Genomic DNA, 24,026 nt, shown 5'->3' on the forward strand with positions numbered 1-24,026 from the left:
ATCACCTGAGGTCAGGAGTTTGAGACCAGCCTGGCCAGCATGGCGAAACCCTGTCTCTACTAAAAATACAAAAACCAGCCGGGCGTGGGTCTGCAATCCCAGCTACTCAGGAGGCTGTGGCAGGAGAATCACTTGAACCCAGGAGGCAGAGGTTGCAGAGAGCCAGGATCGTGTCACTGCACTCCAGCCTGGGCAACAGAGCAAGACTCCATCTCAAAAAAATAAAATAAAATAAAGCAAAACAACCCATCAGAACTCACTTTAGAAGCTAAGTTACAGGACACTGCTTAATACTGTTGGGCGACCTCTTGAGAGAGTGACTTAATAAGGTCATACTACTTGGCGATAAGCTGCTATGTAACTGTTATTTCAGGTTTCATCCATGGGGACAGCATGACCATGTCATTTTGCCACATTTCTGATGACTGAGACATGCAGTTAGTTTTCCGCATGTACAGAGGTGCGGGCCTGCTAGCTCAGTGACGGAGAGCCCCACTGCCTCGTCACGAAGCCCCGACACACTCAGTACTCGGCCTTTCGCTCCTTCTTTTATGTTCTTGGCAGTTACTTCTTCACTGCTCCTGACATAGCACACAGAAAAAAAAAACCCTTCTACAAACGTTGCCTGGCCTCCCTCTGAGGGCCACATGGCTCCCCGGGAATAAATGCAGGACACTCGGAGTGGGGACAACCCACACCTGAGCCAGGGGCAGCAGCAAAGCATTTAAGCGGCAAGGGGACAGGGAGACAAGCCAGGAGGGTTCCATTAGCAGGCATCTAATCAAAAAGACAGTGTCATTTCTGAAACAGGCATCACGTCTCTGACGAGTTTATACGCCAGCTACCGCACAGACCCCAAGCACCTCACAGAGCCAGGCTTGCTCATCCACAGAGGAGAATGAAAACGTATCACACCCACCACCTTCCCCCTTTGTAAAACCAATGAACTTTCACTATCGTTTTCACCAGACTGACGTGTTCAGGTCATGGAGAAAAGGAACAGGACTGCCTGTTTTTAATGAAAGCTGACTTAGGCCTGGAACTAAGTTAAGCACTTTATACAGGTATCTCTTCACCTCAGTTTACATTAGGGGCCAATTTTTTCAAAGCAATAAATGAAATAACATGAGAAACCATGTCTGGCATTTCAGAGATGACGAGCATACTGAGACATACCCAGGAAAAGCGGAGGGTGTGCCCTGGCGGCTGAGCCTGCAGCCCGGGGGTGTGAGTGAGGGTGTGCCCTGGCGGCTGAGCCTGTAGCCCGGGGGTGCGTCTCAGGGCCATCGCCTGGAGGTGCATCCACACACACCGTCTCACTCCATTTTTTCCTAACACGGTGAAAATCAGCATCTCTGTGTATTAGCACAAGGAGGTGACAATGTGGAAAACCCATAATCTCTCCAGTGTCAGGGGCACTATCATAAAATGCCTAAGTTAGGAGAGTAAGTTTTAAATTTTTGCCCCGTAACAAAAAAAAATCACACAGGGTTCCCTGAACCCTTTTTAATGCAAAGTCTGTGCATCTTGAGTGAAAGGGGTTCCCTTCTTTTGAGGATCCCTTTAAGTGGGTGCTACCTAAGACTGCAGGTCCACAGTCTCAAATAATTCTCTTCTTTCCTCCAAACCAAGAATTCATGAATAACCTAAATTAAAAATAAATGTTCACTGCATCAAATGTGTAGCCAACAATTTGGTGCCGGGCACCGTGGCTCACGCCTGTAATCCCAGCACTTTGGAAGGCCGAGATGGGTGGATCACTTGAGGTCACGAGTTCAAGACCAGCCTGGCCAACATGGTGAAACCCTCTCTCTACTGAAAATACAAAATTAGCCTGGCGTGGTGGCGGGTGCCTGTAATCCCTGCTACTCAGGAGACTGAGGCAGGAGAATCACTTGAACCCGGGAGGTGGAGGTTGCAGTGAGCCAAGATCACTCCATTGCACTCTACTAGCCTGGGCAACAAGAGCAAAACTCCAATTAAAAAAAAAAAAAAAAAAGTGCTGGGATTACAGGCATGCCACCACACCCAGCCCTAGGGTTTCAATTACTTAGAACACAAAAGATGAACTACAAATAATTCATCTAATAAACCTTTTAAATTTTTAGCAAAAAAAATTATTTCCATTTTAAAACAAAACATTTATTAATTAATTATTTCTTGGAATACCTTTTAGGCAGGCTTACATCAATGTATTACAACTTGAAACCAAATGAAGAGAAAAATGCAGCTTAATTCTTCGAAGCCAAACTCACCCTTCTTGCCTTGCTCTGATATTTGATAGCTTTTTTTGTTTCTTCTTTAGCGTGTTCTACATAGTCTGTGGCATTCATAACGTTTCTTTCTATGTTGTTGATCATTTCACCCTTAAAACAAAAAGTTTCAAACTTAGAAGACATTTTCAAATGGCTTAATCATGTATCTTTAAGACAACCATAGAACAAAGGTTTTATATAAACACGATGTGCATGTAATGGATACTGAGGGTTTTTTTCACATTTACAGAAAGATAAAAGATGAGGCCATTATACATGTGCCAGTGCAAAGCAATCAAAACTCAATTTATATTTTAAAAAGAATGAAAAGGAATGGGCCACCATGTTGATAATTAAAGGCACCTCAAGTCAATTCTGAGATACCTTTAACACGCAGACACTTTCGACAGATGGGCAGGGTGAAGGGAGGCAGCCAGCTTTTGGTTGAACTAGTATTTTACCATTATGCACAGACAGACAATATACAAAGAATGACATCTTTTCCACAAAGTAGAAAATTGTAACTACTTCTTTAAATCAGTAAACTGAGCATAGCTCACATCTGACACTCAGCTGACTACATTAATGAGCAAAATGTAAACAGAGGTAAATTCAGCAAAGTGTGAGGGAGGAAACGTATTACCTGGTTTTCTGTCCACAGACACAACCTGCAGCAGTGAATCGTAAAGCATTGAAGAATGACGGAGAGTTAACTCACTCAGTCACAAACTTCAACTTACTAGTAATCTCTGACTATGCATACATTTGCATTAGATGAGTCAATATAATGCAATACCAACAGACTTCTAAAAGGAAACAGTGAAACAAAGCCAGGGATACAGCCATTTTTCTAATGGAGCTTAATGCAATGCATTTGGTATAGAGCAATTACAATTGAAGTCTAAGGTACTACAAAAGCTTTAGTAATTACAGAAATCATCTCTCGTTCTTTCTGTCCAGCTGGTTTCCTTTGGAATGCTTCCTGGAAATAAGTAACCAATGGTAATCAGACTCCCCACACTCCACTTATCATATAATGAATGGCAATGGGGCCCCCAAAATCAAAAAGGAGTAAGATCGTCCCATCCCTGCCCTCTGTGTAGCTGTTGGTTTCCTCTAGCAAATGCTTATACATACAAACATTAGCCGGGCGTAGTGGTGCAAACCTGTGGTCCCAGCTACTCGGGAGGCTGAGGTAGGAGAACTGCTTGAGCCCAGGAGGCAGAGGTTGCAGTGAGCCAAGATTGTACCACTGCACTCCAACCTGGGCAACAGAGCAAGACCCTGTCTCAAAAAAAAAAAAAAAATAGGCGTGGTGCCTGAGTTTTTCACACACATTCTCATTATAAAGTTCCTCAAAATACAGTGTTTCTTAACAAGGTTGCTGAAGCAGGCAGGAACAATCCTGTGTGTGGATGGATTCCTATCCTTACACAATCCAGGCAGTCTCAGAAAATAAGCCCATCAGATGTGAACCTACTTAGGGGATGACTCCAGCCAAAAGAGATCCGAAACCAGGCTCAGGACAAGTGAGGAAACCATTTACTTAGGATGGTTTGATATAAATGCTTCCGCTTCACCTGGTGGTCAGCTGAATCCTAACCAGCAACAGAGTCTTATCTCCATGGTATTTGAAAAATAACGAGAGGACCTTATTCAAAGACAAAGAGCGAGTGTGAACATACCCATGCACATCACAGAGCATGTGATCTGTGATCCATCCCGTACTTTACATGGAGAGTTCAATATATACATACATACATATATATGTGTGGTTTTTTTTTTTTTTTTTTTTTGGAGACAGGGTCTCACTCTGTCACCCAGGCTGGAGTGTAGTGGCATGATCATAGCTCACCACAGCCTTGAACCCATGGGCACAAACAATCCTCCCACCTCAGCCTCCCAGAGGAGTTTTCTATTTATTAAGAATTGCATTAACTCTTCGGTTCACTCAGAAGGGCCTTTCCACACCTGCTCTCACTCCCTATCTGTGTTACTGGGCAGATGGGAAACCCCATGTAACAGGCACAAGCTTGCATCTGTGTCATAGATTGTATCCCCACTTGGGGTTGATTCTTTCAGACATTTCTCCTAGTTATTACTGTAATATATGCTTCTTATAGAAAATCTGAAAATAAATACTTTTAGAGAAGATTAAAATTCCCATAGTCTCACTGCCATTACACCGTTTGATATACGCCTTTCCTTCTGTGGATACTGTTTTATGGAGCCAAGCTTGTGCCACGTGTTTGTGTTTATGTACTCATACATATGTACGGGCATACATAGAAGATCTTTGTATCTCCCTTTTCTCTTAATTCTAGCACAAACATCTGCATATTTCAGTAAGAATTCTCCATGAACAAAGTTTAGGTTGCCTATGGTTGCCTAAAAGGCTGACCTATGAACACTCCATAATTTAATCAACTGAACCAGTCCCTTCCTGTTAACAGTTCAACTGTTAAAGCTGCTTCCAGCATTTCAGCATCACATATAACACTGCAATTAACTTGAATTTGGTGGATCCAAAATAACAGCTTTCCTAGATACATCCACTAGACAGAGTGGGATGCAGTAAGATTTTAACATGACTGACATCTCTCTTGGAGAATGCAAGAGTCTGTAACTACCTGAGTCTCCACAAACATAGCCATGTCCATGAACATCTCATGCAACTCTCGGATGCTGGTCTCCAGCTTCATGATGTCCTTGTGACGTGACTCGATTTCATTGAGAGCTTGTCTAGTAATTTGTGAATCTGATATAATCTTGGAAAAACAAAAATAAAAGATAATATTAATAAACTTATGATGGGTTTGGAAGTTAAAGGGTTTTTAAAAAGCTCTGTCTACAGAAGAGGACATGGAGCCACAGGGCCGCACCCCCACTCACGTCGGAAGTGAAGATGGATGGCTTCCCGCTCTCCAGCATCTCTTCTAGCTCGTCGTCTGTGGTGGTTCTCCCAGCTGAAAGACCCGCAACCACAGCCCCACTCAGAATGCAGCACAATTTAAAAACAAAGCCGTTTGCAACCATAAGTTAGCAACTACAATCACAGTTGTTAGCATTTTTCAGTAATTTTTTTAACCTTTTCTTAAGCAGATATTGACAATGAGAAGTGAACCTAAGATTGAGGAGCAAGAAGAAATAAAAATACTCCGAGAAACTTTGTAAATGTTATAAACAATAAAATTTCATTTTAATATTAGTGAGAAACAACTGCAGAAAGGAAATCGGTAAACAATGTCTCGGCACACTGGTTTCCCTAAGAGTTTAACTCCGCCTCATGTAAAAGGGGGTTGAGCTGAATGTAGCATGTATTAAATGAGGATCAATAAAGTCCACGTAATGAGAGTCAGATGCCTGAACACTTTCCATGTTTGGAAGTTAATGCTTTCCTTTTGAGTTAAATATGTAATGACTTCGAAGAAACACGTACACAGGTTTTGGAAACCTAATTGTTAATTACTATTTTTCATAGTTTGTGCCACAGAAGACAAAAGTAAATGAATAAATGTCATAATTCAAATGTCATCTAATAAGCAGCATTATTCATAATTGCCAAAAAGTGGAAACAACGCAAACGTCCGTCCCCCGATGCCTGACGGCGCTAACTGCGGTCTAGCTGCACACTGACATACGACTCAGCCACAAAAACAAAGGACGCTTTTGGTTTTTGTTGCTTTGTTGAGACAGGGTCTCACTCTGTTGCCCAGCCTGGAGTGCAGGGGCACCATCGCAGCTCACTGCAACCTCTTCCTCCCGGGTTCAAGCAATTCTCATGCCTCTGACCCCTGAGTGGTGGGGACTACACGCGTGCGCCACCACGCCCGGCTAATTTTTGTATTTTTTGGTACAGGCGGGGTTTCACCATTTTGGCCAGGCTGGTCTCGAACTCCTGACCTCAAGTGATCTGCCCACCTCAGCCTCCCAAAGTGCTCGGATTGCAGGTGTGAGCCACCGTACCCAGCCCTTTTTATTTTTTTAACAAAGATACGGTCTCACTCTGTCACCCAGACTGGAGTGTAGTGGTGCAATCTCAGCTCACTGCCGCTTTGACCTCCTAGGCTCAAGCAATCCTCCTGCTCCAGCCTCCCAAGTGACTGTGATTATAGGCACACACCCATGCCTGGTTTATTTTTATTTTTTTTACAGAGATGGGGTTTTGCTATGTTGTCAAGCTGGTCTTGAACTCCTGGCCTCAAGCGATCCTTCCACCTTGGCTTCCCAACCAACATGCTGGGATTAGTATACATGTGAGCCACCACACCCTGCCCACCCATGGTGAAACCTTGGAAAATCTGTGTTACAGGAAAGAAGTCAGTCACAGAACACATAGTGTATAATTCCATTTATACGAAACATCCAAAATGGGAAAATGTACAGGACTAAAAACTAGAATGCAGTTGCCTTGGGCTAGGAGAAGAGGAAATGGGGAATGACTGGTGGTGGGTGTGAAGTTTCTTTTTGGGTTGATAAAAGTGTTTTAAATTGATTGTGTGTGGAAATACACCAAAAACCACTGAATTAATTGTATGCTCCAAATATCATTCACATATTAAGAGATTTACTTCTCAATAAAGTTGTTGAGATGTCATTTAATGAAAAAAGTTTTAAAGTTAGTAAATTGCAAAATTTGTTTACTTACACTATTTTTTGGGAGGTAATTCTCAATCACTTAAAAATCTATTTGAGAGCACACATGGTGGTTTACATGTATAATCCCAGTGTGTTGGGAGACCAAGGTGGAAGGATTGCTTGAGGCTAGGAGTTTGAGACTAGCCTGGGCAACACAGCAAGACCCTATCTCTACAAAAAATAAAATAAAACTTAAAAATCTATTCAAAATAGCTCAATAAGGAGATTCTCTGAGTTTTGCTTTGCTTTTTTAAAAACATGAAACTTGTTCTAAATAATGTAAAATATAATCATCAAAACTAGAAATTTCAGCTTGGGCAACATAGTGAAAACCTCGTCTCTACAAAAAATAAAATTAGCCAGGTATGGTGGTGTGCTTCTGTGGTCCCAGCTACTCGAGAGGCTGAGGTGGGAGGATCCCTTGGATCCAGGAGTTCAAGGCCACAATAAGTGGTTATCACAACACTGCACTCCAGCCTGGGTGACAGCGTGAGGCTCTCTCTCAAAAAAAAAAAAAAAAAAACTAAAAACTAAAAGTTACAGTTCATGTCTCATGTTCACAAAGCTCTTCCCACCGGCTAACTGCTGAGTCTGAGAAACAGCCTGGGGTTACGGCATGTGAAATGCAGTGTACATTCGTAATTCCTTATCCAGAATGCTGAAATCCACAACATTATGAAAACTGGGTTTTCCTTAAGCTCGATGTCAAAATTCAACGAGCGGCAAAATCTGACCTAAACTGAGTCATGGCTATTTATAATCTTAACTCCTCCCCCTTACTGTGAATACTCACATTTCACTGGAGAGCTGTGTGAATGTGCCTGATTACAGGGTGCAGTCCTAGACCCCACCTGGGGATTACATAATACACCTCTTATACATTGTACTATCTTCCTAAAATCTGAAAAATTCTGAACTCTGAAACACATACAGCCCCAACCATTCCAGAGAAAGCACTGTGGACCTATGTAACATGCCCTGGTCCAAGAAGAAACTCACTTGCCATTTGAAGAAACAAAGCATACAGCACAGGAAAAGATATCCTGTGACACAAGGTAAGAAACCTGCCTGATGACAGGGCTGACGGAAGGAAGAAAGAAAGGGGACAAATGGTTTTAGGTGCGAGGATTTGGAGAAGGCCACCGTATGAAGACAGCCCGCTGTGTGGCCAGAGTGACGCCATCCTGAAGCAAAACCACCGTGATGACCGATGCTCGACTCGTGCATGCCAAGCTGTTCTGCAACGAGGTCTGAAGACGATGCCTCCGGCACAGGCAACCTCTCATCAAGATGCTCATCCAGCCTGACCAGTGGTCGCAAGTCTTGTCAAGCAAGTCAGAAGACAGGGCCGGCTGCACACGTTCTACCCTGAAAGCCTGCTGTATAAAGAACACTTTCTGAGGGCAGGCGGCTGTGGGGTCCACCGTCTCTGTCTCTCGGGGGCTTCTGTTCGTACGTCCCTAGCCAATGTTTCCTTCTGAGAAACTGGATTTGTTAGCCTCTTTCTTTGGCGTCTCAGCTCGCTCAGCCTTTGGGGGTGAGTTTGCATAGACCTGCTCACTTCGGAATAGCCACATGGAGGGTTTAGAATTTAACAGACTTAAAGGAATTACTAAAAAAAACTCCCAACATGTATATGATACTTCATTGCTTATAAGGCACTTTCACAAACAGTACTGCATTCGATAGAGTATGATTGCAAGAGAAGAAACTGGAAATGAATTCTGTGGGCTGAGATAGAATAATGTGGGAAAGAGAGAAGAGACTTAGGTGATCTGATCACACCACCGGATTCACATGGGGAGTGAAGACAGGATGGACCTGCAGGAGAGATGGTGCGGGGCCTTCAACCCCAGGCTGGGGAACTCTGTGCTAGAAAAGCGCTCACCACAGAGTCCCAGAGCATAAATCCTCACAGTGCAACCGGCTGCCTGTAATGATGACTTTCACTTTAAAAAGTACTAACAGATCCCTGAAGTCAAAGTGGTTTGTAAAAACTTTTTCATAGAAAAGCAGTCTAGTCGACATCATGATTGAGCATTTCTGCCAGGATGGAGCAACAGGGACCGTATTTTCCCTGCCACTTGAAATAACAACAAACCCACCAAAATCTACAAAACAATGATTTCCAAGACACTGAGCATCAGGCCACACACTGATTCCCAACAGATGGAAACAAGCCAGGTGAGCCTGCTGCTGCCCTCAGACGGAACTCTCGTGTCAGCCACAGAGCAGAAAGGGCCCAGGTGGAGCCCAGGGGAGGTCCTAAGGCAAAGGCACAGAGCTCAGGGGAGACCAAGGCAACTGGATTTGCAAGATGGAGTATGAGAGACGAGAGAGATGCAGAGAGCGAGCTGCACAGACCCCGCATGCTCACTGGAGTGCTGACCAGCATGCCAGAGGGAACACGCTGCCAGGCAGACGAGGGTGCCATGAGGTTCACGGCCATCAGAGCAGGTGCTCAGAAGGGTCTTGCCTCAGGAGTGAGGAACGACAGGCCCTCAAATAAAGCTGCTCTGCTCCCTCTAAATGCAAGATCCCAAAGGCTAAACCATGCTCATATGATTTAACTACATTCTAAAACAAAGCCCAAGGAGATTTACAAAAATACTCAAAATACAGAAATACTCAGCACCCAACAAAGTAATGTTCACAATGTCTGGCACACACTCGAAACTTACCAGGCTCGCAAAGAAGCAGGAAAACACAAGCCACAGAAAGGAAGGAAATCAACCAACCAGAGCAGACAGGACACTGGAGTTGGCAGACAAAGACGGTTCAAGTTACTACAAGTGCGTCCCAGGTGTACAGTGGGGAGCAACACAGGAGACAGGTAAAACACCCAGCAGAACTAGCAACAGAAACCAGTGTCTCCGATGAAACATACACCAGAGGAGGTTAAAGGCAGATCAGACAAGCAAGAGAAACTGACCAAAACCAATCACACTGGAAAAGAGTATCTAAAACATGAGGAGCCTCGCTGAGCTGTGGGACAAGGTCAAGCGGCCTGGCGGGCATATGACAACATTCTCTGAGGGGGATGTGCGGCGTTGGGAGCCGGGATGGGCCTGAGGCTTCCTCTGACCTGCGAGCTGACACGCTGGCCTGCCAGGGCTCCGTGGAGGCCGGCAGAAGGTCCAAGGCCCCAGGTCAGGGACAAAGGGATTTCCTACTCACAGCACAGCAGGCAACCTGAGGCTCATGAGCAGCTGTCCACGGCCCCCAGTCTCATGGGGAGAGGCAGAGCAGCTGCAGTGGGACGTCCTCACAGTGGGTTTGTGTCACAGCTGAAGGACCCGAGCTTGGGAACCCCAATCTTTCACAATGGGGAGTCTGCAAACCTGACCAACCTTTATCCCTGAAACAGACCCGTCTGTCCCCGAAGAAGGCGCCATCTCCACTGCCACAGCTGACTGTCCCCACAGACACCCCCGAAAAGAGTCTGGGGCAATAGGGCCACTGCCTCTGCTCACAGACAAGGAGAGATGTGAGGAGCCATGAAGATGCCCCCGAACCAGGGCAGGACGGGACTGAGGACACAGAAACACTCAAAGAGGAAATGACTGAGCACTCTCCCAATCTCCCTGAAACTCTAAAAGCAACAGCAATGAGCAAGGTAAACCCCACCGCTTAGGACTTCCTGAAGACAGGAAGAACAGGTTTGCCCGACTCACGGCATAGGAAGCTACGAGTGGTCTTTGGGTTTTACAGTATTGGTGAAAATAGACATGGATTTCCTTTTCTGAAGTTAAAGTCATTTGAAGTGAGACCTTAAGGGAGAAAAACATGATTTTAACAAAGACGGAGTCTCCATTACTCACTTATCTCCAGCTGGCGCTGGATGCGGCCCTTGCTCCGCTCCCGAAACAGAGTCTGTGCCTCATTGTACTCCGCCATGGCTTCCACAAACTTCCGAGACAGCACCGAATGCTAACAACACAGGAAAACTACATTCGTATCTGAGGGCCATGCCTTCTACTGAAAGTGACATGCAAGACATGCATTTTGGAAACTCAAACTACATGTTATTCTGCTCCTGCAAATGGAAAATGATAATGGCAAAGTCCCCATGGCAGCATCTGTGCTAAGAACTTTGCGTGCATGATCTTACCTAATTTTTACAAGAGCCCTACTATGCCGGTCACAACCCTACTTAAAGAAAACCATGACTTTGAGGTCATTAGCCCAAGGTCACAGGCTTTTCTGATAAACACGGATCAGCACTGGGACCCAGGCAGGTGGACCCCAGAGCCCGCGTGCTTCATCGCCTTGTGCCCATGAGGGGACCCAGGCAAGCGGACCCCAGAGCCCGCGTGCTTCATCGCCTTGTGCCCATGAGGGGACCCAGGCAGGCGGACCCCAGAGCCCGCGTGCTTCATCGCCTTGTGCCCATGAGGGGACCCAGGCAGGCGGACCCCAGAGCCCGCGTGCTTCATCGCCTCGTGCCCTCGAGGCCTCAGGGCTCTGTCTTCCTCTGGGCTGTACCACAAACCACTAAAACGTGGCGGCCTTACCACAAACACTAAAATCATTTGGATAATTCCCTACTCTTTGGAATAGAACTCTGTTGATGGACCGAATAGATTTTTCTTCACAATAAAGAGATTTCTATAAATACTGTGAAAGGAAAATAAAATCGCAGGACCTCACACTCACTATCCCAAAGGGACAGTTAAGCTTGGGAACTGAGTCATGCAAAACACTGCCCTCCCTCCTCTTCCCAAACAGATGGCTGCAGTGACAGAAGGCTGCACATCGCCCCAGCAGCCTCCTGCACAAAGTGCTCACGAGGAAATTCCTCGTAGGTCCCAGAATCTTTCAGAATCCATATCCCCCCTACCAAAAACTAAAACAGAGTTCTGCAGAATCTCACCCTGACAATGTACATTAGCCGCTTATCTTCACAGGTACAGGACAAAGACAAGACTAGAAGTCACCCTCGGCCCCCCCTGAGAAATGCATGTATAGCTCCTCCCTCACCTCAGGCTCACACTGGCCCACGTAAGAGGCGGATCTGGGCACGGGAGGAGTGCAGAATCAACCCCCACTCCTCTCTTCCCACATGTGAAATGTGAACGCAGTGAGCCCTGAGCAAAGCCTCACAGCAGTGTGGCCACCCGGCTGCCTACCCCCGCTTTTTCTCTTTTTTTTCCCCTTTCCTCCTTCCTCTCCTGCCCGCTCTTTCCCCTTTAAATACTGAAGTCCTCAAAACCCTCTTCAGGAAAGGCACAAACCACAGATCCTACTCTAATTTGTATTTCTTTTTTCCAAGTGTGTCCTCAACTTTGGCAAAATAAACCTCTGTCTCAGATACTTTTGTTTTACAATACTATATTATTTTTGTGCAGAAATACTATGAGGATAAGCATGACAGTAAAGATGAAATTATTCAGAGTCTGCAAGAAGAAAGTAAAAACACTTATTCTGCGACATTACTTTAATCTAAACGAGGCTGATAGCAAACCTGGGTTCTTCGTATCCGAAGATCCACTGAAGTCCGGTTCCCACTCTCATCCTGATCAAAACTTTGTTCAATAGCTAGGAACAAATAGGAAATAATTACCTTCCAAATTTAAAAATGAAAATGTTCTAAGCCTGACTTCAAATTCCTTTTATTTCTTATCTTTGAAGTATCTTTATAGAACTAAAGCTAATGAACAAGTGACCTTTTAAAACAATCTACTAAAAAGACAATCCCTCAATAGGAAATTATTTTCTGAGACAAGGTCTGGCTCTATCACCCGGGCTGCAGTGCAGGGGCACAATCTTGTCTCACTGCAACCTCTGCCTCCCAGGCTCAAGCAGTCCTCCCACCGCAGCCTCCCGAGTAGCTGGAATTACAGGCGTGTGCCACCACATCCAGCTAATTTTTGTATGTTTTGTACAGACGGGATTTTGCCATGTTGCCCAGGCTGGTCTCGAACTCATGAGCTCAACTGATCCGCCTGCCTTGGCATCCCAAAGTGCTGGCATTACAGGTGCGAGCCACTGCGCCCAACCCCATCAAGAGAAAACATGTATATGTAGATACACACAGATATATATACATACACACATATATACACAGATACACACAGATATATATACACACATATATACAAATACATGGAAAACATACATACAAAAAAATGGAAACATAACCAACAAACTTTAAAACTGGGTACCACTAAAGGGAAAGGAGAAACAAGGGGACGATGAAGAAAGAAGCTAGACTCCGAATATGTTTTATATATTTGACGTCAGAATGACATAAATACTTCACAAAACTTAATGCAAAATTAAATTTAAAAAAATTAATCCCTAAACTTCAAAGGAAAAATAAAGCAAACCTAACAGTAAGTCAAGTTAATGATATAACCATACAGAGGAGCCGGGTGCAGTGGCTCACGCCTGTAATCCTAGCACTTTGGGAGGCTAAGGCAGGCGGATCACTTGAGGCCAGGGGTTCGAGACCAGCGTGGCCAACATGGTGAAACCCTGTCTCTACTACAAATACAAAAATTAGCTGGGTGTGGTGGCGGGTGCCTGTAATCCCAGCTACTCGGGAGGCTGAGGCAGGAGAATTGCTTGAACTCAGGAGGCGGAGGTTGCAGTGAGCCGAGATAGTGCCATTGCACTCCAGCCTGGGCGACAAGAGCAAAACTCCATCTCAAAAAAATAAACAAACACACAGAGGAAAAACTATTCAAAGCAACTTTAAAACCCAGTAATTTGTAGCTGGACACAGCGGCGTGTACCTGTAGTCACAAGTGCTGGGGGGATCACTTCAGCCTAGGAGTTCGAGGCTGTAGTGCACTATGATCACACTGGTGAACAGTCACTGCACTCCAGCCTGGCCAGCACAGCAAGACCCCAGGTCAAACAACAACAACAACAACAAAAAGTAATTTGATTATATAGCCCAGTGGGATATACCTATAGACAAAAAGAATGACACAAAAAATAAAAAAATAAACCTTTAAGTAATCATACTCTTGACAGTAGATGCTGGCATAATTATTTTGAGTCTGTTCTGTGTGTACTATGAATAGCAAGTGAATAATTATGTGTCAGTGAGAACCAGAATTTGGGGCATAGTTGAAAGGAAATAAAGATGTAATATTGCCCTTATTAAGTAAAAATCCTTTCAAAAAAATTTTTAGTCCTTCCTTTATTCTTAATTTAATTTGGATTCTCAGTAACAAATCATGATTCATTTTATCTTTTAAAAAAATCTTAGCCCAGTCCACTGAAAAAGCCTAGGAAAGAATGGTCAGGTCATCGTCATGTATAGCAATACATTCCCCAGCATGCTGACCTCGGTGTCTAGATCACATTCTTCAGACACAGGAGCAGGGCTTTCTGGGGAAATGGCTGATGCCAGGCCCAGGGAGGAAAGGGGTGAAATGAGCATGGGGACTTTTGTCACAGCAAAAAGTGGAAAAGCTGTCACAGACAATGAGGGGCCTACCAAAAGGACTCAAGAGTCCACCCTACTAGCCAAAGAGACCATCTGAGCATTAAGGATAATGCAGCAATGAAAACATCAGATGTGTTTAAATCCATGTGTTCACGATGATGGACGACAAGCAGCAACAGAGACTCTCCCTGGTCATCTCTGGAGGACTCCAGGGAACTGACCTATGAAAATTATACCAGAGACAGAGAGAGAGTCCAACGCTGATCCTCTCTGTCCTCCATGATCTGTGACCCAGAATGTGCTTTGGCTCCCTTGGTTGGAGAAGCCAGGTCATTCGTCCTACAGAACCTGCTACACTGCACATTTTGCTGATTTCACCCTGCGACACATTCAGTAAGCTCTGCTGTCCTCTGTATTTACTGTGGGCTCATAGTTAAATTCTCCAAACTACCCAATTCAAGAGTTGAAGGGGAAAGGTTTCTTTTTAAATAACTATTCCAGCAACTAAACAAAGAAGGAAGAATAAAATCAGGATATTCATGCTTGTAATCCCAGCACTTTGGGAGGCTGAGACTGGCGGATCATTTGAGGTCAGGAGTTTGAGACCAGCCTGGCCAACATGGCGAAACCCCATCTCTACTAAAAATACAAAAATTAGCCAGGCGTGGTGGCGGGCGCCTGTAGTCCCAGCTACTCAGGAGGCTGAGGCAGGAGAGTCGCTTGAGTCCGGGAGGTGGAGGTTGCAGTGAGCCGAGATTGTGCCACTGCACTTCAACCTGGGTGACAGAGTGAGACTCTGTCTCAAAAAAAAAAAAAAAATCAGGATATTACTGCTTGCAACTTCTAATGAATTATGGATCTTGGAAATAATCATCCATTTTTGACAATATCACAGAATAGAAAAGAATGTTACATCTTATTTAAAATTTTACTGAACTTACTTAGAGCCAAGAAAAAATGTTAACGTCACCATTAACATCTTTTTTTTTTTTTTTTTTTTTTTTTTTTGAGATGGAATCTTGCTCTGTCGCCCAGGCTGGAGTGCAGTGGCGTGATCTCGGCTCACTGCAAGCTCTGCCTCCCGGGTTCACGCCATTCTCCTGCCTCAGCCTCCTGAGTAGCTGGGACTACAGGCGCCCACCACTGCGCCCAGCTAATTTTTTGTATTTTTAGTAGAGACAGGGTTTCACCATGTTACCCAGGATAAGTCTCGATCTCCCGACCTTGTGATCCACCCGCCTCGGCCTCCCAAAGTGCTGGGATTATAGGCGTGAGCCACCGTGCCCGGCCACCATTAACATCTTAACGTAACCATGAGGACATAAAATCTGTAATCAGATGCTGCATCTTTACATTTTAAAAACCCACAAAAAACACCTGAATCAGATAAAGCTTGGAGAATTTAACTACCAACTTACAGCAAATTCAGAGGACGGCAGAGCCTATTAAATGTGCTGCAGAGGTAAAATCAGCAAAATCTGCAGCATGGCAGATTCTGTAGGACAAATGACCTGGTTTCACCAACCAAAGGAAAAAGTGCAGAGAGAAAAATCATGAAGGGAGAATCTCATTTTTAAAAGCCAGGGTTTGGTCCTTATTTGGGACTCAATTCAAGCAAACTGTTTAAAAAAAAAAAAAATCGTAAGACCACTGGGGAAATTCTGCCTGGATATTCTGTACTATTAAGTAATTATAATGAATTTGGGTTTAGATATAATTGTGGTTGTGCTTTTGGGGAAGCTTCTGTTTTTGAAATACACACTGATGAAATCTCAGATGCCTGGGATGGGCTTCAGAATAGTCTGGGAGCAGGTGGGGGTGGGAGCTCATGGAGAACTGTGGAGCTGGGGGGTCGGCTTGTGGTCGCCTCTCTCTGCTTCTGCACACATCTGAAACCTGCCGTAATAAAAGTATTTTATCATCTGCACAGAGATTGTTTTTGATCTTGATGCCATTCTGCAAAAATCAAATACAACATGTTTTCTACCAAATCGAGAAAAAGCAACCTCTGTTTAAGTCCCCTGTTTTACATGACAAAGCTATAAGCCTCCCAAAAAACTACTGCTGCTAAAGTGGAATGCCAAACATCATCGAATAAATTCTACAGAAAGTTGGAAAGAAATGAGCAATAATTAAAGGGTCCATTCAAGAAGAGCCTGGCAATTCACCTTCCCAAACATCTGCAACTTAGCCTGAAATGTCATAAAAAATGTAACAGTGTAACAGTTTATAAGCAAACACATAACCTTTTTGAATATGAATTAGTACTCTGAATTACATACAAATAATTTATTTTAAAGCAGTCACTATTTTAATTTTTAAAAAGGTAAAAGAACAAAAACCAATAAAGAAAAAAATAACAAATACCCACACTCCCAACATCAATAATTAAACATAAAACTTTAAACTTACCCTTTAACTTGGCTCGAATTTTATTCGCAGTTTTCTTGATTTCTTTGTTCAGATCTTCAAGCTCTTCTTTTATTTCTATAAAAATTTAAAATAAAAAAATAAAATACAGCATCTGAGCTATAATATCCAACATAAATGATATCCAATAAATTTAAGTGAAACAGTATCCTTAGTAAATATTCACTTTTTTTCTGTAAGAAAAACTACCGCTTATACCAGTGGTTCTCAAGGTGGGTCCCTAGACAGCAGCTTTCATAAATATCAGGTGGCAGCTTAGTAGAAACACAAATCCCTGGGGCCCACCCTGGACCTACTCAGAAACTGAGGTGGGGACAGTGGCCTAGCAATCTGAGTTAGCAAACCCTCCAGGTGACACAAGTTTGAGACTTGCTGGTCTATACCCATGAATGAAACTGCTGCCTAAATCCACTGCTAACACCTAGACCTGGGAAAGGAAAACGGAGACGTAACGATGATCTCAACAAAGTCTCCCGTGTGTGTGCTTTTCTCTTGTGCTGTCAGCTGTCTCCCCAAAACGCCCGAATAATCACAGCCACCACTTCAGCGCTGCTGGGCCGGTCGCCCTGGCCTGGCTTCTCAGACACTCAGGGCTGCAAGCAGCGGGCAATGGAGGCAGGGGCCGGCCTCCTAACACGGAGGGAGGCCAGCAGAGCAGTAGCTGACACTCCAGGGCAGTGCTGAGACCTAAGGCCACCCAGGGCGTCATAGCGGCCTCTGCTTTCATGCCTAGCTGCCCCAGAGCCCAGGGAGGGTGGCAGGATGTCTGCTCCATGCCGCACACTCACATTTGCCAGTCCAGTGGCTGAAGTGACCGGAAGGGGGTTTCTCTCTCCTTTGGGCAGAAGTTGCTGAAACAGGAAGGGCCCCGCCCCGTCTCTGGAGTCCTGTTGTCGTTTTAGAGAGTCCTGCACTTGCCTCTCTCACTCAATCTCACACGCATCAGCCGGGGAAAAGGCAAATGTTTCTGCCGTAGACAACTTGGCCAAGAATGAAAGCTTTCAGAGATGCCCATTCTCTTCCTGGCACCCCCTCAGCTGAGCATACGCAGGGTGCCCCGAGTACCCACTGCACACAAGTGTGTGCTAAGTCTTCTTTCCATGCTCAGCTACAGTCATCAGACGCAGCCTGGCTCGTCCAGGGTTTCAGAGCCAGATCAGAGACTGAGTGATCTCCAGAGGTGACAGGTCACGCACCAGTAATACCTACTGAGTACTTTCTGTGTGCGAAGGCCCGTGTCATCTAAGGAGGCTAACAAGATCACCAGGGATCTAACAACTCGGTAAAAAACAGGTAAGACAAACCCAGGAAGTGCCAATGCCACGCAGAAACTAACAACGGACGAGACAGGTTTCACAAAATGCCATGGGCAGCGAGGAGGAGAAGCGTCTACTGCAGCTGTCCCACAGGAGGGGACATCTGACCTGGGAGTGGAGAGACTGGTGGCTTCCATTCCAGGCAGAAGAAGGGTCTATGGCACAGAGCAGCGGGACGGTGGGCTGTAGTGACTGGCGTGGGAGGAGGCCAACTACAGGCTGCCTGGGCAGGAGTGTGCAGGCCCAGCTGAGTTTGGGGCTTTTACTGAGGGCACCAGTCAGCACTGAAGGTTTCTCAGCAAAGAAAGACATCAGCAAAGATGCATTAGAAAGACTTTTTTTTTTTTTTTTTTTTTGAGACAGAGTCTTGCTCTTGTCACCCAGGCTGGAGTGCAGTGGCACAATCTCGACTCGTTGCAACTTCCGCCTCCTGGGTTCAAGCGATTCTCCTGCCTCAGCCTCCCAAGTAGCTTGGGATTACAGGCCTCCGCCACCACACCCAGCTAATTTTTGTATTTTTAGTAGAGATGGGGTTTTGCCATATTGGCCAGGCTGGTCTCGAGCTCCTGACCTCGTGATCCGCCCACCTCAGCCTCCCAAAGTGCTGGGATTACAGGCGTGAGCCACTGCATCCAGCCTAAAAAGATTATTTTTAAGCAGGGCACAGTGGCGTGCACCTGTAGTCCCAGCTACTTCAGAGGCTGAGGCGGGAGGATCACTTAAGCCTAGGAGTTTAAGGCCAACCTGGGCAACTAGCAACATGCCATCTCTATTTAAAAAAGGAAAGAAAAAGAAAAAACAAAGAAAAATTATTCTGATAATGGATGAAACTAGAAAAAAAGAGAAACTAGACACAAAGGGGTCATTTCGTGATTCTCCTCTGTGAACATGTTTCTAAAGGGAGATTCTCAGGGGAATCTTTCTACCACCCCAAGGGGTATTCTGAAATTTGTGGGGTATTTCCAGTCATCATAAAAAAGGGAGAGCCACTGGCATCCAGAAGACAGGAGCCAGGAATGGCACCAGCCAGCACCACACAACAAAGAACTGGCCTCCATCCTCCTGTAGTTCCTGAGCGTGACGACGGGGTGTTCGTGCGCGTGTGAGATGTGCCACCCTCGAACCTCATTACGTCAGCACATCACCCACTGGCCTGCATAACTGCCAGATGCACGCTGCTCACTCAGGCAGGAGAAAAGACCTGTTTTCCTGAGCCCAGAACCTGACTCCAGCTTATAAATAAGCCCTGTTTTCATCTGCATCGTTTCAATATCCAGTGGATTTTCAGGAATGCAACTGCCGTGTCACCGCTCTGCATGGCAAGAAAGCTGTACTTCAGTCTATTTCAGTGACACCTACTGCCTCAGGAAAAGCACAGGGAAGCCTGCTAACGGCAGCTGAATCACAGCACCTCATCAGCTTGCAGCCTTGGCTGTGACAGTCACAGCACTTGTTTGTAGGGGGGCAAGCGCCTCAATTTTATTTTCTGCTGTTGTGCCTGAGCCTGCACAATACAATTTGTACTTCAATATGTAAGTTACTTCCATTTTATGTCTCCTTCATATTAGTTTGGATATTATATTTTTTTTTAAATCATGGAGGTAGGTAGGCTATATCATCTATGAACTTCATTTTAGAATAGTAAAGGGAACACAAAATGCCTTATAAAATGGGGCATTTGACAGGAATAAGAGAGACTTGCTATGAATAAAGAGGGTGGCAGGTCCATAGTTTGTGGCAGGGGTGCTGGCTCCTGTGGTGCGTGAGGCTGATGCAAACACCCCCAAGGCCTGGCCACTGTGCCTGGGGAATGAGGGCTGAGTATAGGAGTCGAAGCTAAAACGTACACACAGCAAGGGCATTTGTGCAGGGGTCCGGCCCAGCCAGCGCCTGAGCACAGCTGAGGACGACTAGACTCGGGAGACGGTCTTGAGCCACCGCGCAGCCACAGAAACCACAAGATCTGAGAGCTGGGCCTGCCAGTGGATGAGAGTCTCCCTCTTGAGCTGGCGGGCCACAGCAGGACTCACTCCCCTGGGGAAAGAAAGCCCTTGGCCTTTACACAGCAGGGGTGGGGGGCACTCATGACGGAGTGAACTTGCTGCCACTACAGGCCCATGGGGCTTGAGCAACTCATCAGCAAAACAAAAGAGGCACTGCCTGTCTGATCCCGCAAGCTGCAGACGCAGGCCATAAAGTCACATTTGATAAAGGTGGTATTTCAAATCAGAGATCAGACGGGGATCAGGAACCTCCTCTTCCAGCGGCCTAGGTGATTCAGCTCAATCCTGCTGCTGAGAACAATAAGAAAGGGTAGACACAATACTCTTTTTAAATCTGTGTAAAGCCATTAGAAACCTAACAAGGTGCGAAAATAAATAAAATAAAATAATAAAAAAAGAAATAAAAACAAAAGAAACCTAACAAGGCAGGAAAGAAGACTCAGAAGAAGAAAACCCAAAGACGTGGGCCCCACCTTTGCAGCCACTTTTACCTGGGGGCATGTGCCAACTCCATAAAAGGCAGCTGAGCTACAGAGAAGCTGAGAAAACTGTGCTGACTTGGAGAGGCAATGCCCTAGGAGGAACAGTCAGGTGGGAAGCTGGCCCTCGCAGGGGCTGAAGCCTCAGTCTAAATCATCTCAATCCCTAAAATTAGATCCAGAATTGCTGGTGCTTCTAGCCATCTGCCAGAAATAAAAATAAATCATCTCTTTAAAAAGAAAATACCATTCAGGACTCAAATTATTACTGCAAATAATTCCAATACAAAGCTCAAAACTCAATCAAAAATAACCAGGCAAACAAAGAAAAAAAAAACACACATGAATGAAAACCCAACAAAAACAGACAACACTAACCCATCCACAGAGGCACCAGCTAATGAAGTTACAAGACACAGACGTTAAAACAATTACATTCAAAGAGATAAAATGTAAGATCATAAATTTTGTCAGAGAATAGGACAGTATTAAAAGGAACCAAGTGGAATTCTAGGAGTTAAAACCAATCCAAAAATAATTCCATAGATGAAGAAAGATTCCCTGACCTGAAAGACAATCGCTGAAGAGAAATCAAACGATAAGTCAGGGAAAACATTTTCAAAATAAAATATATAGAGAAAAAATGATGAAAAATAGAGAACAAAAGAGGAGAGACAGAAAGGATACACTGAAACGCTCTAAAGACATACAATTCCAGCCGCAAAGAGAGATGACAGAAAACGGAGCAAGGATGCTATTTGAAGAAGTAATGGCCAAAGTTTTTCAAAACACAGCCAGAAAACGTCAGTCCAAAGACTCAAGAAGCCTTATAAGAAGAGGGAAAAAGAAAACGAAAACCACATCTCAAAACTTCACAGTAAAACTGCTAAAACCAAAGACCAAAAACCAAATATCTTAAAAGCTCTAATTAGCTGACAAAAAAAAAAAAAGTAAAGTCAAAAGACACTGGAAAAATATGTTTTAAATCTTCAGAGTGGTGAAAGAAAACAACTTCTAAACTAGAATCTTCTACTCAGTGAAAATATCCTTCGAGAATAATACTAAACTGAGGATAATTTCAGATAATAGCGAATCTTCACTGAAGGAGGTAAGAAGGAAGGGGAGAGGAACCGCAAGGGCAGGAAGGCCTCGGGTGGGGTGGTCCCAGCCTGTGGTGGGGGCAGCTGGGCTGAGGCAGGGCAGGGGTCCCGGAGCCGAGACTCCCCAGGAAGGCCCTGCAGTGGGAGGGGATGCCGGAGCCTGGCCACGCAGCTCCTTACGGGGAGTACGCGCGGCTTCGTTTCTGAAGGGAGAAGGCCCCATGAGCTGTCCCCATGCCCTGCAGGGGAGGGGACAGGAGAGGGGTAACACAGTGAGAAACGCTGTTTCTACAAAAAAAAAAAAAAAAAAATATATATATATATATATATATATATATATATATATATATATATATATATAAATTATCTGGGCGTGGTGGCATAAACCTGTAATCCCAGCTACTCGGGAGGCTGCAGCGGGAGGACTGTCTGAGCCCAGGAGGCTGAGCCTGCAGTGGCAGTGGGCTGAGATCACGCAGCTGCACTCTCGCCTGGTCGACACAGGGAGACTCCTCTGGAGGGTGGAGGGGAGAGGGCGGGGGAGGAAGAATCACAACAGCACTGGAAGGCAGATGCCACCACTAGCTCATTTCACACGTGTGGGAACTGCCCCGGGAGAGGTTAAGTGATGCGTCCAAGGCCACACAGGGATAACCGGTGGGACAGGATCTGAATCCAGAGCCACAGAGGCGCGGCTTCCTCCAGGCCCTCAGGGGCCTCCGCACAAGGAGCCGGGTCTCCATGAGTCTGATTTCCCGCAGAAAAGCACAGAATGCACGGGAGCAGGCGGCGCTGGAGATGGAGACGGTGCAGACGCTGTCTCAGCGCATTCGGAGCGGAGCCCCAGGGAACGGCTGAGGGAACAGGAAGCAGAGAAAACGGGAGCGTGCGCAGCCGCAGGACGACCGCACCTGAACACAGGGTGCAAGCCAGGCTGACGGCTGACTGCAGGAGCGAATCAAATCCCCGCCGTCCTGCAGGGGGAATCCCAGCCTCGTCGTCACTAAAACCCAAACCAGAATCACACACACTTCATGCTCCTGCAGGGCTGGATCCGCGTCTTGGAGGGCCTGAAATTTCTACGTTTTGCAAAGACGCTCTTTTAATACAAAAGAAAAAAGAAATAATACAAAAGTAGAAAGTGAAAAAAGAAAAATGCAGGTAAAAGGTCCTTCGTCCACCTCTCTGCCCTGGGATCCGCGGCTGCAGGTGGCGCGGCGCGGGCGGTGCTAGGACCGGGGACCCGCCCAGGACCGGCTGCCTCTGGCGCCACCTGGCGGCCGCCGTGCCCAGCCCTGCCCCGGGTCCTGAGGTTGACGGGGGGACCTCCGGGAGGGCAGCAGCCCGGGGATCGCCCTGCTCACCGGGACCTAAGCAGAGCGCCTGCCCGAGAATAGGGAGACACGCGGGAGGCGGAGCACAGTAGTCCCCCTTCCTCCCTCCCACCCTCCCCTCTTCCTTTAGGAACAAGGCGGGAAGGCCAAGAGCCTGTCCCTCTCTGCGTTACCCCGGGCCCATCACTGGGAGAGAGGAATCACTGCATTTTGCTTTTTAAAGACTGACCAAGGAAGCGGCTGGAGGCTGCTGCCTACATTTTGGTTCACATTCTGCCACAAAACAAAACACAAAAAAGCAATGGTTTTCTTCAGAGCCCAAAAGGGACTATCATGAAACAGTAACAGTTCTAAATTTACTAAAAAAATAGTTCTCTCTGCTATGACTTGGCAGCAAAAATGTTTTGGAGGTAAATTATTCAAAAAAAATGCGGATACTTATTCAAATATAATTTCCCTAAGCATTAAGCATGATGTTAACAGATGTTACATAAAAGGTCCTACGGGCAAATAAATGTGTGAAACACTAAACAAAGCTAAACAGGCTTCCTTCTAGGAAGACTTCTCAGAGCCTTGATTATTCTACGGGTACTGCAACTTCCCAAGAGGGGCTGGGCGACGGCACGAAGAGGTCCCCGGAAAGATCTGGCCGCAGGCAGCACCCTGGCTGCACGGACTAGCTCGTGAGACGGCGGCTCCAGAAACATTTTGGGAAACACACTTCTGAGTCACTGAGAGGGCATAAACAGAGGCTCAGAATATTATTTTACAAGATACACAAAATTTTAAAATGCACTTTTTCAATTTAATACTACTTTCTTATTTTTTCAACGTACGGCTACACTAAGTAATATTCCAACAAAAAATGTATTTGCTGGCAACTTTCCTCCAAGACCAAGAATACATGTGCCCCCATCACCACTTCTATTCAATACTGTACTGGAGGTCAGCTAAATAAGTCAGTTAAAACTAACAAGCATAAGAGCTGCAAGGAAAAAACGGTCACTATTTATTCACAATTACATGATTGGGTACAGAGACAATCCAACATAAGCTACAGAGAATATCAGAA

At 45.5% G+C, this 24,026-nt stretch overlaps 1 protein-coding gene and 1 pseudogene across 7 annotated transcripts in view; one reads left to right on the top strand and one right to left on the bottom strand.

The window, feature by feature from the left end:
- Positions 1-24,026, bottom strand: part of STX2 (syntaxin 2) — a 54,578-nt gene that overhangs the window by 10,415 nt on the left and 20,137 nt on the right. For 6 of the 7 annotated variants that reach the window (XR_010148207.1, XM_054664739.2, XM_009426576.5 and 3 more), the window contains exons 4-9: positions 16,705-16,779; positions 12,358-12,431; positions 10,715-10,823; positions 5,148-5,221; positions 4,886-5,023; positions 2,256-2,366 (exon numbers count right to left, since the gene is read on the bottom strand). Coding sequence is in view for 6 of the 7 variants with exons in the window: in XM_054664739.2 (XP_054520714.1) it covers positions 2,256-2,366; positions 4,886-5,023; positions 5,148-5,221; positions 10,715-10,823; positions 12,358-12,431; positions 16,705-16,779 (581 nt within the window). In the remaining variant the exon portion in view is untranslated. Of the gene's footprint in view, positions 1-2,255; positions 2,367-2,898; positions 2,924-4,885; positions 5,024-5,147; positions 5,222-10,714; positions 10,824-12,357; positions 12,432-16,704; positions 16,780-24,026 lie in introns of those variants that run through there. The other variant, XM_009426577.4, reaches the window with a different exon arrangement.
- Positions 19,095-19,192, top strand: LOC112205178 (small nucleolar RNA U13; annotated as a pseudogene).

Source organism: Pan troglodytes, chromosome 10, assembly GCF_028858775.2.
Source record: "Pan troglodytes isolate AG18354 chromosome 10, NHGRI_mPanTro3-v2.0_pri, whole genome shotgun sequence".
Taxonomy (NCBI): Eukaryota; Metazoa; Chordata; class Mammalia; order Primates; family Hominidae; genus Pan; species Pan troglodytes.